The 16,119-nt window shown below is 54.9% G+C and overlaps 1 protein-coding gene across 1 annotated transcript; it reads left to right on the forward strand.

Moving 5' to 3' along the window:
• The first annotated feature begins 2,801 nt into the window (after positions 1-2,801).
• Positions 2,802-11,667, forward strand: SH2D2A (SH2 domain containing 2A). Its single transcript, XM_052637943.1, has 8 exons — positions 2,802-2,835; positions 3,484-3,638; positions 4,387-4,568; positions 5,285-5,374; positions 5,643-5,811; positions 9,015-9,164; positions 9,511-9,852; positions 11,500-11,667. Exons 1-8 carry the CDS (start codon positions 2,802-2,804, stop codon positions 11,665-11,667), a joined length of 1,290 nt encoding a protein of 429 aa, XP_052493903.1.
• The last annotated feature ends 4,452 nt before the right edge of the window (positions 11,668-16,119 follow it).

Consider the following 16,119-nt stretch of genomic DNA (forward strand, 5'->3'; position numbering starts at 1 on the left):
TTGGGGAATGAAGGTCTGAATCACCCCACCAGAAAACAATCCAGACCAGATGAAATGCTATGTGAAGGTGGGGGCATCTAGAATGAGTAGCAGAGGAGGGAGATAATGACTGTGGAGCAGATTTTTTGGATTAGTCACAGCTATGAGGATTGTAGCTTTTTTCATGAATCTTCTCACGTCAGTCTTTGAGAAAGACACCCTTGACCTCCACCTGGAAGGGGGCTATGTGATTGACTGTAGCTTCCTTCTCGGAGAGTAAGGATGTCTCTATCTGTGCAGAACAAACATACGCCCTATCTTGGAGTATAAGATCTGTACATAATGAGAAGGCACGAGGGGTAGACTGTGCGGGACCCAAAACTCGCACACCTCCTTAGACCCTGTTCATTGACTCCTTGGCTGCCTGCCTCCCAAACCACTTCCACTTTTATCAGAGCCCATTTTTGTGACCTGAGCTGACAAGAGCCCAAGTTGAAGTCCTAGGATTGCATGGACTTCACACCTCACTTGTTGAACCTACCTCCTGAGTCACCCCTCCATTTCTGGTTAATATGAAACACCACACCATGGTCCATGGATCTGGCTTCCAGAGTGGATACCAAGGGACAGGGCGTGAGGTCTCTAAGTTCCTGTGAGATCATCTTGACCAACAGGAAGTGGGAAGCATGAGCAAAAATTAGTTCCTCCTCCTTTCTCCCCTCTGGGGGTTAGTGTGTGTGTGTGTGTGTGTGTGTGTGTGTGTTAGTTGCTCAGTAGTGTCCAACTCTTTGTGACCCCATGGACTGTAGCCCACGAGGCTCCTCTGTCCATGGAATTCTCCAGGCAAGAATACTGGAGTGGATTCCCATTCCTTTCTCCAGAGGATCTTCCTGACCCAGGGTTACTCTAAGGGGTGGTTTCATCTTGTACCCTGTCTGGAAAAAGTCCTCAAGTGAAAATGCTTGTCAAGCAGGCGGATGTTTCTCTTTTCAGCTCATTTCGAGGATCTTATCTCAAGATGTCAAGAGGAGAGAAGTGACTTGCCAACAGGTACCTGAGGGAGATCGTGGTGGCTTAGTGGTAGGGGCTGGCACTACGAGAGCCCACCTCAGAGGCTCCTAATCTAGCCATGTGTGTGCATGTGTGTGTGTGTATACAGGGTCGGGACATCAGAAGAGGGGACTGAGCTGAGCTGTGGAGGATGAGCAGGGTTGAAGAAGTTGGGGAAAGGTATCTGTAGAAGAAGGACGAGCATGTTCAACTTCATGGAAGAAGGAAATGGGGTGGAGCAGCGCCTGTATGGTTGGAGCGGAAGCTGGCTCAGGGGCTGCCAGCTAGAGTTTACCTAGCTGGAGGGTGCCAGAGCCAGAGTGCATGCTGCCTTGCACCCGAGAAGGACTCTGGAGTCCTGATTTAGCCTGCAGAGCTACTTCCCTAGCGCCTCTGAGAAGTAAAGAAGACCCCCAGCATCACTGCTGGCCCAGTCACACCCACACTCCAAGGCCTTGCCTCCTCCTGAGCTGCCTGCTCCCTCTTCCCTTCCTTTAAAACTGCTGCCTTAGGGAATTTCCTGGTGGCCCAGTGGCTGAGACTCTAAGCTCCCAGTGCAGGAGGCCCCGGTTCCATCCTGGTCAGTGAACTAGATCCCACATGCCGCTACCAAATGTTTGCATGCCCCAACTCAAGATCCCACGTGCCGCAACAAAGGTAGACGATCCCACATGCTACAGCTGAGACCTGGTGCAGCCAAATAAATAAATATTAAAACAGAACAAAACAAAAAAACCTGTTGCCTTAACCTTGATCCCATCCTCTTTCTCTCTGGACTCTCAGCACCAAGAACAGTGCCTGGCACGTAGTCACGGACTGTTGGCCTAAATCACAGTGAAGTTAGTCAAAGAAAGATCTAGTTTTTAGTCTCAGTTCTGCCATGAACACCGGAGACACTGAAAGACCCAAGCCAGGGCATGTAACTTCTCTGAGCTTTAGTTTACCCGTCTGGAAAATGGGGATAATGTTCCCCCATCTCCCCTTCATTAGTGAGGATCACAAGACAGAAATGGGACTGGTCCTCTAGGGTGGCAGGAAAGGCAAGGCCACTGCAGATTTAAGGCATCAGCCTGGAAGCCATCAATAACAACTGCTGATAGGTTTGCTATTAATAACGACCTGCTTAACTGAAGGAAATCCCCTCTCCCTTTCTCCAGGATGGTTGGTTTTGTCCTAACCCAGTTCCATTACCTGCCTGAAGATGAAGCCAGGCTTCCTCCTCCATACCCTCTTGTCTCACAGGTTTCATAAGACCTCAGAAGGTCCTGCAAAAGTCTGACCCACATTCTTCCTGTTGCAGCTCTGCCCCCTCCCCTCCGCATGTGTCCTAAGAGCAAAGTCCTGCATATGAGTCTTCGACGAGCCGGAAGCTCCATCACATTATAAGGCTTAGTCTTCTGAAGCTGATGTTCCCACTGCCACTGCTAATACAGAGAGAAGAGAGAGGGTGAGGAAGGGAAGCCCCAGTCTGGAGCGAGGGCGTGGAGAAAGAATCAGGAGGGATGGAGATAGGACAGCAGCACACCCAGACACACAGTGATACAAACACCACACCACCACCACCTCCAGTGCCTGGCTTCCGGGGGAGGGACAACTGTCTTACGGCTTTCCATGACGCGCGCCTCCGCGAGGGCTAGGGCTGTGGGTGAGGCGACATTTCCTGCCCCAGGGGGCTGGGGTGAGAGGAGAGATGAGTTGCTGAGTATGCACACCTTCTGAGAGCCCATACACACACACCCTGCTCCAGGGGCTCCTTTCTCAGGCTGCCCCCCATGGAGTTCCCTCTGGCCCAGATATGCCCCCAAGGTAAGTGTGAAGTTGGAGAATGTGGGTAGGAGGGAACCTCAAGACCCCCACGACCCCTGCTCTCCTCCCCTCTGGGCCTAAGCTCCCACCTCGGGGGTGAGGGGCCACACCCTGGCCACACTCCTTGCCACACTCTGGCAAGGCTGACTGGCAGGAGGCCCACAGCCCCTGCTCCTCCTCCTCGGGTGCCACTTCCACGCAGCGCTGAGGATAAAGGGGACAGGGTCTGCAGAGACCTTCTTCGACAGGAGAGAGGAGGAAGCATGAGAATGAAGTGCGGTGGGAGGCAGAGGACCCTGGGCCAGAAGAGGGGCCTGCACTGAAGACATCTGCCTCCATTCCCGCATTCCGGAACCGCTGGGCCAGCTGGCTTCCCTGCGCTCCTCTCTGGGCCCACCTGCCCTGACAAGCCCCTCTGTCACCTCAGCCCTCTACGCCTCCTGGGCTCCTTACTCCTCCTCCCTGAGAAACAATCTCTGCCATCCCTCCTGCCTTTCTCCTGCTGTGATGACTGTGCCTGTCCTTCAGGTCCCCGATGCCTGGACTGCCGGGGCGGCGGGGAAGTGGAGGGCCTGAGCCTGAGCCTGGGAGTGGTGGGCGGCAGAGAGAGACGCAGGCCCTGACTGAGAAACCTCTCTGTGCTAACAGGGAGCCGAGAAGCCCCGGCCATAACCTTCAGCACCTTCCAGCCCCTGGACTTGACCCGCAGGGGCTGCCAGGGCCCCGGCTTGCTTCTGGGACCACGACTCCAGGCCCCCGAGGAAGCCTGGTCCAGCCCCAGGGGCCCAGCTGGCCAGGCTGTGGTGAGTGGGAACCTGCGGGGTGCCGCGCCCTCCTCTACTCCCCCCTCCCCCGGGGGTGGGCTTGCAGGTGGACAGAGGCCAAAGCAGGAAGGAGCAGGGGCTGCCGCCATGGCCGGGGGCCCAGAGGAAGGGCAAGGAGATGAGGAGCACCTCCTCCAGTTGCTGAATGGCCCACTCGCTTCTCCTCTGTCCCTGGGAAGCTCAGGGTGAGTCCACAAGTGATGGGCGCAGTGATTTAAGTTCCAGAAGTAGGCAGCTACAGCTAGGTCCGTGGCCTTCATTTGCCCATCCTCATCTCAGTCCTCCTCACCCATCCAGTCAGTAGGAAACCCTCCCCATCTGGTCAGTAGGAAACGAGAAGGGTGAGCCCTTCCTCGTTCCGGCCTCTGGGGCTCCCTTCATCCCTCAGGCCAGGGAATGCTTTCTGTCCATCTGGAAGGCCCCACTCCCATTTAAGCGCAGTTTAACAGCTCACTGCTACTGGCAAAAAAGCTCACAGGACCCAGAGGGAAGTGGAAGGAAATTCCCTGGAAACAAAAACAGCTTGAGCTAAACAAGTCAGACTTTGGGAAGGACTTTCTGGGAACCGATACCCTAAAAGAGGCAACTGGAAAGGGGACAGGGAGCTTTCTCCACAAGTCGAAGAGCAAGTCGGTGTAGGGATAAGGAGGCGGCAGCTGACTTAGAGTCAGAAGAAGGGCTACTGATCATGGCCACCTCTCCCCTCCTTGACTCTTCTCTTATGCAGGCACCTCTCCAGGCCCCAGGGGCTGCCTGCAGTCCAAAGGATGTTGGGAAGGAGGAGGACCAAAGGGAAGAAGCTCTGTTCCTACAGGCCGAGACTCGGGCTTGGTTCCAGAAGACCCAGGCCCATGAGCTCCTACAGCACGGGGCGGCCCCCATCTGGTTCCACGGTTTCATCACCCGGAGGTGAGTCACAGAGGAAGAAACAGGCTCAGAGCAGGGCAGGGGCCAGTCCTGGGTCCTGCCGTCAGTCAGGAGTAGATTGAGGCTACAAGCCAGGCTGTGACTGCTGGAGGCTCTGAGGCAACTTGCTAAGGCAGCTCTCCTGGGGGAGACCACGGAAGAGGCACCAGCCCAGAGCCCCTACCCCGCGCCTCCACTTCCCTCCTGTCTCTAAGGATCCTAGTGCTCATTCTCCTCCTCGGCCTCCGTCTCTCTCCCTCCATGTCTCCCTCCATCTTTACCCCGGGCTTTCTCCAGCCCTCTCCCCTCTCTTTCCTCCCTTGCAGTTCCTCCCTTCTCCTCCACTTCTCAGCTTCACTTCTCCTGCGTCTATCTCTGTGCTTACCTCCTCCATGCAACTTGTGACTTCTGAAGTCTAGAAATCTAATACCATCCCCGCTGCTGCCGCCGCAGCACTGACCCCCTGAACCCCCCACTCCAGGCTGCCTTTCCAGGATGGGGCCAGGAGGAGGATGCAGGGCCGTTAGGTCTCCTGAGTGGAACGCCCAGTCCCTGCAGCGGGAGTGCGGTGACCACATCCTCTCTCTCCCGCCTCCACCCTTCTCTGTCCACTTAAGCAGGCTTGGTTGGGCGTAGGGGTCCCCTATGAGAGCCGGGGAGACAGGAGGTGAGGCCGGAAAAGTCTGAGCAGCCCCCTGTGTCTTCTCCATCATCCTCAGAGAGGCCGAGAGGCTGCTGGAGACTAAGCCTCAGGGATGCTACTTGGTGCGTTTCAGTGAGAGCGCCGTGACCTTTGTGCTGACTTACAGGTGAGGGGCCAGCACTGCGCGGGGGTGTGGGGTGGGGGACAACAAGAAGGCGGGACTTTGGGGTAATCAGGGGGCGGGACTTGGTGCTGAAGAACGTGTGAGGGGCAGAACTTCATGATGACCCCCAGCAGGGGCGGAAGGGTCTAAGCCCATCCCCCAGGCTACTAAGTATGGGAAAGCCTGGCATTCGGGCGGATAGAGATCACGCCTCGTGCCGATGTCCTGGCCAGAAAGAGGGAGCAGATCTGATCCTGACTGGTGTCTCCAGGAGCCGGACTTGCTGCCGCCACTTCCTGCTGGCCCAGCTAGGGGACGGGCGCCACGTGGTGCTGGGCGAGGACAGCGCCCACGCGCGGCTGCAGGACCTACTGCGGCACTACACTGCGTGCCCGCTCAGCCCGTACGGGGAGACGCTCACTGAACCCCTCGCCCGCCAGGTACGCCATCCCCACCCCTGGCCCTGACACTGACCCTGACCCGGGGGACCCAGGCCAGGGCCCCCCCAGCCCCACCTCACGCAGAACTCAGGCGGCAGGACCTCGCCAGGCACTTTCCTATTCCCACAGAGGACGCAGACATCCCTTTTCCACACATCTCTGCTGGTTGCCCTTCCAGAAAGATGCGTGCTGGTGGAGGGGTCCTTGAGAAACCAGCTCAGTCACACAAAGACTGGAGGGACTGGGAGTGGTCAGCTAGGCCCAAGAGTCATCTGTTTCTGTGGTTTTATTTTGGCCTTGCTGCCTGGCTTGTGGGATCTTGGTTCCCAGACCAGGGACTGAAGTCTGCAGTGAAAGCTCTAAGTCCTAACCACTGGACCACCAGGGAATTCCTGGGGGCCATTTGTTTTTTAAATTAAGAGATATTTACTGAGACAAGACAGATGGGTGTCAAACCCACAAAGCTTACTTACCAGCGGCAAAGACAAATAATAGGAATCAAGTGTGAGAGTGTGATGAGAGAGGAAACGCAGAGTGGGGTGCCATTTGGCTCACATGGTGGGGAGTCATGTCAGAGAGTGCCTCCCCCAGGACGTTCAGGCAGTTCCGAGGGCCCACTCTGTGCCAGGCATTGGTCTGGACGCTGGGAACTAGCACCAAACAAAATTGACCCAAATGTCCCTACCTTCATGGAGCTTTCAGTCTATTGACAGGAGACAGACAGTGAATGCGTGATACAGATAACAAACAGAGAATACTGGGGTTATTTTACACAGGGACCTCAGGGAAGGCTACTCTGGTAAGGGGACAGTTGAACAGAGGTCTGAATAAAGTTAAGGGGGAAAGTCATGCAGATAACTAGTGGGAAAACATTCTAGGTAGATGGCACAGCAGGTGCAAAGACCCTATGGAAGAAGGATCCTTGATGTGTGTGAGTAAGAGTGAGAGCGCTGAGGAAGCTAGCATGAGCAGAGAGGTAGAAAATGAAATCGCAGGGGTGAAGGACTGCCCAGTGGACTCTTGTGTGATTTGGGATTTTATTCTACATGAGATTCACTGGGCAGTTACAAGCTCAAGAGTGACATGATCTGGAAAGTTTGGGAGGGGCATAGGTGATCAGATGGAGGCCACTACAATACTCCAGGAGAGAAGACAGCAGCCTGGACCATGTTGGTAGGGGTGAAGGGGTGCGGAGGTGGAACACTGGGTCTGTTTGGAAGGTGGACCCAAGAGGGTTTTCGCAGGATTGAGTGAGGAACGTTAAAAGATGGAGCTGTATTGAGATGAGGAAGGCTACAATAAGACTAAGTCTGGGAGAGACAGGAGATCATGAGTTAGTTCAGTTTCGACATTTATGGTTTGAGATATTCATTCAGTATCCAAATGGAGATGTTAGTTAGGCAGTTGCAATATACGGACTGGGATCTGAGGACAGAAGTCTAGTTTGGAAATCAACATTTGGGAACCATCAGTAATGTAGACGGATTGATTCTAAAGCCTTCAGGAGGGATGAAACCTCAGGAATGAGCATAGATGGAAAAGAAAAGATACCAAGTCTCCAGCATTGAGAGTTTGCAGAAATGAGGGGGAACCTACAAAGACAATTGAGAAGGAGCAGCCAGAGAGAGAGGAGAAGAACCAGGAGTGTGATGCTCTAGACGTCAAGCAAAGAAAATCCATCAGGGAAGAGCAGATGCCAGAGGGTCTAGAATTAACCATCGGATTTGGCCAACAGAAGGTCATTGATGACCTGGGCAAGAATAGTCTCCTGAAGCTTGATTGGAGTCCGTTCAAAGAAGTTGGTAAGGGACTGTGCCTAGCAATGACTACTGTGTGGAATTTTGTGAGGAATAAGCAGAGACCTGAAGATTCCTAAGCAGTGGGAACAGGACGTAGGAAAGACCGGTGGACAGGGGAGCCAGCTGGAGTTGTGAGAACCAAAGGCACAGCTGTCGGAGACCAAGCTTTATGACCAGCCCTCGGAAGGTCTTGTCACTCACATTCTCTGGAGTTTGGGCTTTATCCTGGAGCAACAGGCAGCCACGGAAGGATTGCTAGAGGAACTTCTGCAGGTTCCTTCTGCTCATGGAGTAGAGAATGGGTTGGCAGGGCAAGATGGTGAAGGAGGAGGTGATGGACTTAGGAGGCCTGAACGGGATCAGCAGCTGTGGGCAGGGAGAACATGGGCAGATGTAAAGATATTTAGGCAGTAGAAGGAGCGGGGCTTGTGCTCCAGAAGATGTGGGGAGGAAGGGAGGGCGGTGTCCGGGTTGACTCCTAAGGTGCTGCTGTTTCAGCAGCAGGGTACAGCTGCTTTTTTTTTTGGCTATGCCAGGTCTTAGTTGCAACATGTCAGACTTAGTTCCCTGACCCAGGAATTAAACCCAGGTCCCCTGCATTGGGAGCGCAGTCTTAGCCACTGGACCACCTGGGAAGTCCCACAGGTGCTACTTTATATTCATAAAAGGAATGCTAAGACCTCTTAGGGGGTTAGGACAGGGAAAAAGAATTCTGATTTGAATCCATGCAGTAAGTGCCTGAATACCATCAGATAAGGACACACACTTGGCAGATGGCAGAAAAATGAGAAAAGCCCTATGGGCTGAGCCTCGAAAAAGTATCACATGTGTGGAGAACATTCGTGAACCCAGTGATAAATGCTGAGCTAAAAGCACACCTAACATGGGAAGGAACCCTATAAGGCTCATCTCCCCTGAGGCAGTGTCTCTGTCCCTAAAATATCTAGCTGTTAGCTGTATAATGTACTCCTCTTGCAGCTGCAGAAGTAAACATGGGCACGGAGGTCTTGGAGATCTATCCCCAAGCTGAAAAATTTTAGGCTAAAGACTTGTAAAGCCTGGTTGCAGTTTTACAACCACAGGCACACATGGTCTGGGCCTGTGTTCCAGATGAAGTTAATTTAAGTGCTAAATATCGCCTGTGATCAGAGCAACTGTCCCACCTCCCAGTCTCCTTGCCATCTCCATGCCCTCTGCCTCACTCAGAAACCCAGCGCCACCCAAATTTCCCTGGTGCACCCCCACCCTGACATTCTCCACATGGACCAAATTATTTTGCTCTCCTTGGATCACCTGTCCACTCTCACCAGCCATCCCTCCGGCACCACATCCCCAAGGCCTCTTTCTTCTCTCCACCCGCCCCCACCCCGTTCTCCCCGCTTCCCTACCCCCCAACCCCCGCAGACTCCTGAGCCCGCAGGACTGTCCCTAAGGACTGAAGAATCAGAGTTTGGAAGCAAAAGCCAGGACTCACAGTTTCAGTATAGCCCGATTCTCAAAAAGGAGCAAAGTACAGCCCCCACGCAGAAAGATGGAGCTGGGGAGCCAAAGCAGGTACATGACCCAAGGCGCTGGGAGAGAAGGCGGGGCCTGAGGGAGGGGCGGAGCCGGGGACGAAAAGGAGGGCGCGGCCTGTGTGAGAGGGCGGGGCCAGTGGGGTAGGAAGAAGGCCTGCAGGGGCGGAGGCTCAGACTGGGTTCCAGCTCTGGCCCTGCCTGGGTTAGGGTGACCCACTCTCTGCCTTGGCATCACTGACTCAGTGGACATGAGTTTCACCAAACTCTGGAAGATAGTGAAGGACAGGGAAGCCTGGCGTGCTGCAGTCCACGGGGTCGCAAAGTGTTGGTCGCGACTGAGGGACTGAACGACAATTCTCCTCCCTGCTCGCCTTCTCCCCTAGCCCTCCCAGTGGCCCAGGCCCAAGCCGCCCATCCCCGCCAAACCTCAGCTGCAGCCCGAAGTGTACACAAGCCCTGCTCCGAGACCGCGCCCAGCCCTGCCGCCCAAGCCCTCCAACCCCATCTACAACGAACCTGATGAACCCATCGACTTCTATGCCATGGGCCGTGGCAGCCCTGGGGAAGCCCCCAGCAACATTTATGGCAACCCTGAGGAAGCCTCCAGCAACATTTATGCCGAGGTGGAGGTGAGGGAGCCTGATTCAAGGAGTGAGGACCCGCAGTTCATCCTCAGGCATGAAGTCCTACGGAAGTGCCAGTCCAGGCCTGTCCTAGGCAGCCAGGTAAATGGGGCTGCAGAGAAAAGCAAGACCCCTAAGGAAGACTTCCTGAAAGCTAGATTGAGAACGTGTTCAGACTGGATGTCTGGGTCAGGGTGAATGAAGGTCAGAGATGGGAAGAACAGAGGGTTGCGACTGCCAACAACCCTCTTCCAGGCCCCTCTGTATTTGGAGTTACTGGGACCTGCCTCCCCGGTGTCAGGCCCCCACCCTCTCCACTTCTCAGAGAAAGCAGAGGGCCGTGCAGGTCCCCTCGGCCTTCGCCCACCTGTGCCTGTGTCCCTCTCACCAGGCTGACCCTCTTCAGAACGCCCTGAGATTGACCCCACCCTAGGGCAGGAATCTTGGCCTCCACCTCGCCTCTCCTCCCCAGTCTGAACTTGGGCCTCTCTCATTCTGGCTCCCTCCCCTCAGCCTTCAGGGCCCTGCCTTCCTGAAGAGCACCTGAAGATGAGCTCAGGGGAGGGGGTGCCTGCATGTCCCCTCTTTCTGCACATGCCCCCTCTCCTGCAGTCCTCACACCTGCCCAGTCTCCTCACTGATCAAGTGAGATCTTGTTTCTTTAGACTGCAGCTCCCACCCCGTCCCTCTGCCTCTGCCCCCCTCCTCCATTCCCCGCCCCAATCCTGGCACCTCAGGCTCCCCCTCAGCCCTTGTGCCTGCTCACACTTATCCACACCCCTGACTGCCATCCTACAGCTGATGTCAGCAGTCCACGTCTCTATGTGAATTTCTCTCCCGGCTTCTGCTCAGCTCCCCAACATCCCACAGCCTTCTGGACTCAGCACAGCCAAGCGTCCTCACCTGACTCCCCTGATTGTTCCCTCCCGTGTTCCCTCTCCCAGCTGGTATCTCATCCAACTATTCAAGCCAGGTTCACAGGGCTACCTTGACATCTCCCCGCTCTTCACCCTCACTCCCCTATAAGTACTGATTCCTGCTGGGTCTTTTCCTAAATATATTTTTCCTTTCCTCAGTTTTAGCTCCCATCATCTCTCATCAGGACTTTCCAAGAGCTTCTTAAGTGATCTCCTGGCCAACAGTCTTGCCACTTTTGATCCACTGCCCCAAGAAAGTCAGAATGGTCTTTCTAAACAGCTACCAGGCCCATGAAGCTCTCCATAATCAGGCGGGGTGGGGAGCCACCCCCTCAGTCTCACCACCAGCTGCACCATCCACCCTGATCTGGTCACATTTCTCCAAACTCACCAAATGGTTTCAAACCTTCCAAGGTTTTACACACGCCATTCCCTCTGCCTATAGCTACTTCCTACAAACGTACCTTCCTACTGCCCAGCAACCTTCTAATCCTCTCCAGCTTGCCCACCCTTCCCCGCTTCTGCAAAGACTTCCCTGACCTCACCACAGAAGCTTTCTACATACCTGTCACTGATTGTTGATACCCATACCCCCCTCCCCGAGCAGAGTATTAGCTCCCTGAGGGCAGGGATAGGACTTGTTCATCTCTTGTTTCCAGAGCACCAGGCACAGTACCTGGCAGAGAGCAGGTGCTCAGGAAATGTTTGTTGAATGGATGAGAGGTTTAGACCTCCTCTTTGCAGGCCAATTTCTGTTAAGATCAGAGGCTGCAGGTAAGTCTAGGAGGTAGAAGGTAGAGGGTATGACCTGGGACCATCCTTCTCTCCACAGAATCCAGGTGGCCAGCAACTGCATTCTGAGAACTCCGTGGCTGAACAAGGCCATACTGTGCCCCACCGGCCCCTACCCCGCTGGGGTCACACTCTCCCCTACAACCTTTCTAGACAAGTGCTTCAGGACAGAGGACAGGCGTGGCTCCCCCTGGGGCCTCCTCAGTAGCTGGTGAGTCTGAGCTGGGGAAGGATAACTTGGAACAGCAGGTCCAGAGACCTTCACACACACCCAGCCATCCTTCTCAGGAAATGTGAATGGAACAAACTGTAGGTGATCAAAGCTGGAAAGGACCTCAGCCATCATCTATTGCAAAGATGGCGAAAAAGTGTCACCTTGGATGCCAACTCCAATCCATTGATTGTGGCTGCCTAGAGCACTGCTTTGGAAAGGATGTTAGGGTCATATCTGAACTCAGCAGAAAAGAACACCGTGATTGATTAGTGATGTCTGCCATGGGTGAGAGAAGAGGAGCAGCATCTCCTTTGCCCTTACTGATCAAGTCCAACTCCAGCTTTGTTTTTAGAAACAAACCCAGAAAGGGATGGTGGCTTAGTCAAGGTCAAGGACTAGAACCCAGGCTTCCTGACTCTTGTTTAGTGCCCAGTTCTGTACCCCACTCTAACTCTTCTCCATGGGAAATGTCTGAGATTTCCTTAGATAAATCTGGCTGCTTTCCAGAGTTCTGCTGCATAGGGGCCTGGGTGCTGGTTCCCTTCCTCTAGATCCCAGCATAGCCCTGTTCCCCTAACTGGTCTGGGCCCACACAAAGAAACCTGGAGGCCGGAGGAGCAAACGCGGGGTCTGCTTCCTTTCAGGGACACACCCTCTGGTTCCCTCCCAAGAATCCAGTGGCTCAGTGCTTGCCTCTAAGGAAGAGGGCTAGGAGGGCCCTGCTGGATCCCACTGCCCTGGTTTCCCCCCCTGGAGTCTGATTTCCTTGGCCCTCGAGCCTTTGAGTCTGGGCCCTGGTCCAATGCTGCTGCTGTCTGAGGAATGGTTTGGCGAGAACAGATGTTAGAACTTGTTTGTTGATTCTTGTCTGGCTAATAAATCATCACCAACCACCTCCCCCAACAGGGATTCAAGTACTCCAGGCTCCTTCTGTTCTGACTCTTATATTGTGGAAGGCAAGCTGTCAAACGGCCATTGCAATCAGAGGAGAACGGTCGGTGGTCGAAAGATACCTGGGCAAGGGTCACAGATCTACGGGATGGGGGTGGGGAGACACCGAGGCAAGGGACACAGACCGCTCTCTGAAAAGTATTCCTTCCCTGACTGGGGTGGGCTAGGCAGCTAGGGGCAGAGGGGTGACTACATCACCTGGGGGCTGCCAGGAAGATAGAGGGGCAGGGACGGGAGTGGTTGAAAGGTAGCCCCCCGCACCTCCTTCCTCAACCCCCCTGCCAAGCACAGGACTGGAAGAGGGAGGGGCCTTCCTAGCCTTTGTGTGTGAGCCCCTTAGAAGCATAGGGGGCCCCTGGCAGCGGCTACCCCATCTTGGGCTTAAGCCTCCCCCATTCCTCTTATGAGGCTCCCTCTTCTCTCCCAGACCCACTTCAGGGCCTCTTGCCCCAGTGGCCAAGCTCCATACTCTAAGCTTCAACCACCTAGAAGAATCTGCCTTGGGTTTTATTTTTGTCTCAGATGGGGGACTCTCCGAGGCAGGGCCGTGTCTGCCCCTGGATCGCCCTGAGGACTCAGAGCAGAGACTGCCCCCCACCCCCACCCCGGGAACCACTCACAAGGCTTCTGGTACTCCTGTGGTCCCACCCTGTTCTTACTTTCATTTCTAGGACAGTTCAGTCAAGACAATCAGTGTCCATCGGGGTCTCTCTCCCTCCCAAGGGCCGCTGTGTACTTGCCAGAATAACAGAAGTCCCCCAGACCCCTCCCTGAAGACACAGTCCCTAGGTCTAGGTGCTGCTACCACCATGCTCCCCCCAAGCCTGGGGCAGAGCCAGCCCCAGTGACTAGTGAATTCCCCTCCTTTCCACTCAGTGCTAATCAGCTCAAGGAGAAATACAGTTGCTGAGTCAACAGAGTGGGGTTCCACTTCCTTCTGTCTATAGGTCTAAACTCCCTCCTGAGCAAGAGAAGAGGTGGGAGGGAAAACAGGGCAGGGGGGGAGGTAGGGGGGTGTGGAGGGGAGGGGAGGGAAGCAGATGGCTTTGGGGAGGAGAGGCTGAAAGTGCAAGAAAGGTCTTAGATTAGACTCAGGGAGTCACCTGGTGGCTGATTCCTTGTGGCAGTGGAGGAGGTAGAAAAAGGAGAGGCTTGCTGTACGGCAAGAGCTGGAAATCAAAGTCAGCAGATGAGATTTCCTTAGACTTCATGACAGAACAGGATGGGCAGGCTTGGGGAGGGGACCCACTCAGTGTCTCTGAAGGAGCAGAGCCTGCTTTAGGAAGGGGTGAGCGCTCCTCACTGCTAGGCGCAGGCTCAGCGCGTGGGTGGGGCAACCCTGACCACCAGCATCGGCAGACTGTGCTTCTTTGCTAGCACACTGCCCAACCTTTAACAGGGAAGCTTTTTTCTGCGCCACTGTTCCCTACATTCCTTTGACATGGAGGGAATGTCTTATTTGCCTGTGGGGCTGCTGTACTCATCAGATGAGACCAGGCAAGCAAGGGGCTTGGCAGTGCAGGACTGTGGGGATAGAAAGGACTTCAAACCCTTCGTGGCTGACTTTTTGGTTCAACCAAAGATGCGTTCTAGAGAGGGGAAATGACAGGGAACTGGAGGTAGTAAGGGAGGATCCTGTCATCCCAAGCACGTGCTTCCCCTTACACCGTGGGGGCCCTCCCAGGCCTGGGATAAGGCCGAGGTCCTCCCCAGGGCTCCAGCTACAGGCCCAGCCTTGATGGCGCAGGCAGTGGAGCCTCCCTTCTCCCCGCTCCCCACAGCCACGGGCACCCCCACACCATCCTGCTGATTTCACTCCCTCGGAGGCCCGGGGCTACAGCGAGACCTCAGATGGAGAAGCCGCGTAACGTACAGGAAAGGGAGCCTTGCAATTGTGCTGGGCAGGTTACTCTGCCCCAGCAGGGACCACTCAGGCCAGGAGGGGAAGGGCACTTCCCAGCTGACTCAATCTCTCCATGGTTATTCCATCCTACCAACCTCCTCTAGGCAGGGCTCTCTCGGGCTCAAAACCCTCTTATATCAGAGAGGAGTCTTCTTCGGACCCCCAGATCCCCTTCATAGCCTGCAGAAGGCCCTGCGGCAAGTAAAGTTTCCAGCTTTGTCCTCTGGTTCCAGGCCCTTGAGCACCATCGCCTGCGCTGATGCCTTTTTCCTCCCCGTCTCCCTTAAGCTGTCCTCTTTATCAGGTCAGCTCCCTCAGCTAATGCAGTAGACAGTCTCAGTAAGGCACCCTGTAACTCTGGCTCAGGCGACCAGGGCAGGGGCAGGGGGCTGAAAGACGTTAACCCCCCAACCTTAGCTATCCTAATTCTACAGCATGAACCCACTCAAGGAGGGCTAGGGGCAGTTACCACTTAGTCTCTACCCTTAGCTACCCCTGCTGGCCTTAGAACATCTGTCCCCACCTGAAATGAAGCTGAGCAGAGGCAGAGGGAATACAAAAAAGGTTGGGAGCAGGCAGCGGAGCATTCCACCACCCTGCCACCCCTCAGAACTTCAGCCATCCCTTCAAGACTGCGGCTTCCTGGTCAGTAAGCTCAGCACCCAGCCGGAACAAAGACATGGCTGGGTTCCTGCCCAGGGGTCAGAGCATTGGGGTAGGAGCTGAAATGCCCTCTTCTGTGACAGCTGGGCCATCTCCGTGTAGTTCCTACGTCTGCTCCTTGTGGATCCCAGCTTCCTCAGCTCCGTTGTCCTGGTCAACTTGGGCTTTGCCCCAGGCCCCTCCAACACCTTATAGGGCCATTTGAATCCATATCTGACCAACACCTCCACCACCCTTCTCCCCGGCCCAGGCCCTCGGCGGCTGCTGCCACGCCAACTTTAGCCAAGTTATCCCTCTTGCCTCCTTTCGCTTCCCTTACCCCTGTCTTCTCTTTCCTGTTTATGACGACTTGAGGTTATCACCTCAGGAAGCCCTCCCATTTTCTAACTTTTATTTCTCTTGGTGACCAGGAAATTCCAACCATCAAGTAAAATGCCATCTTATAGTAGGGATAAAAAGTGGCTTGAACTTCCCTGGTGGTAGGTATTCTGCGCTTCCACTGCAGCGGCATGGGTTCAATCCCTGGTCGGGGAACTAGGAACCCCCATGCTGCTCTGCCGTTTAAAAAGAAAAGTTTACTACTTGTGGAGAACCAAAGGAGATGGGACAGAAGAGGATGCTGCAAGATGTCTGGCTTAAACCTGTCCATTCGCAGAAGACACCAGGACCCTCCCTACCCGCACGCCAGCCTCCCAACCCAGAGCACTGCCAGGTCCCCATGACGCAGCCCCTAAAATGACAGGGTCGAACCACTGAGTCCCAGGAGTCTGGCAACTCGGGAAGGAGTGTGGCAACCCCATCTACAGAGCCCTGGATACAGAAAGAGCAGCTGACTCCTTGGGACCTCAGACTTTGGGGCCCTGCTGAGCCTACCTCACCACCTCACTTCACTGTGACACCCAAGGGGCGACCTTAGTCCTCAGTGCCTC

Source organism: Budorcas taxicolor, chromosome 3, assembly GCF_023091745.1.
Source record: "Budorcas taxicolor isolate Tak-1 chromosome 3, Takin1.1, whole genome shotgun sequence".
NCBI classification, from domain to species: domain Eukaryota; kingdom Metazoa; phylum Chordata; class Mammalia; order Artiodactyla; family Bovidae; genus Budorcas; species Budorcas taxicolor.

Bases quoted from the DNA above. Each gene is read 5' to 3' on its own strand.
- SH2D2A (XM_052637943.1), top strand. From the start codon at position 2,802: ATGGAGTTCCCTCTGGCCCAGATATGCCCCCAAG. The intron at 2,836-3,483 runs GTAAGTGTGAAG...CTGTGCTAACAG, and splicing joins GGCCCAGATATGCCCCCAAG to GGAGCCGAGAAGCCCCGGCC. The intron at 9,165-9,510 runs GTACATGACCCA...CTTCTCCCCTAG, and splicing joins GAGCTGGGGAGCCAAAGCAG to CCCTCCCAGTGGCCCAGGCC.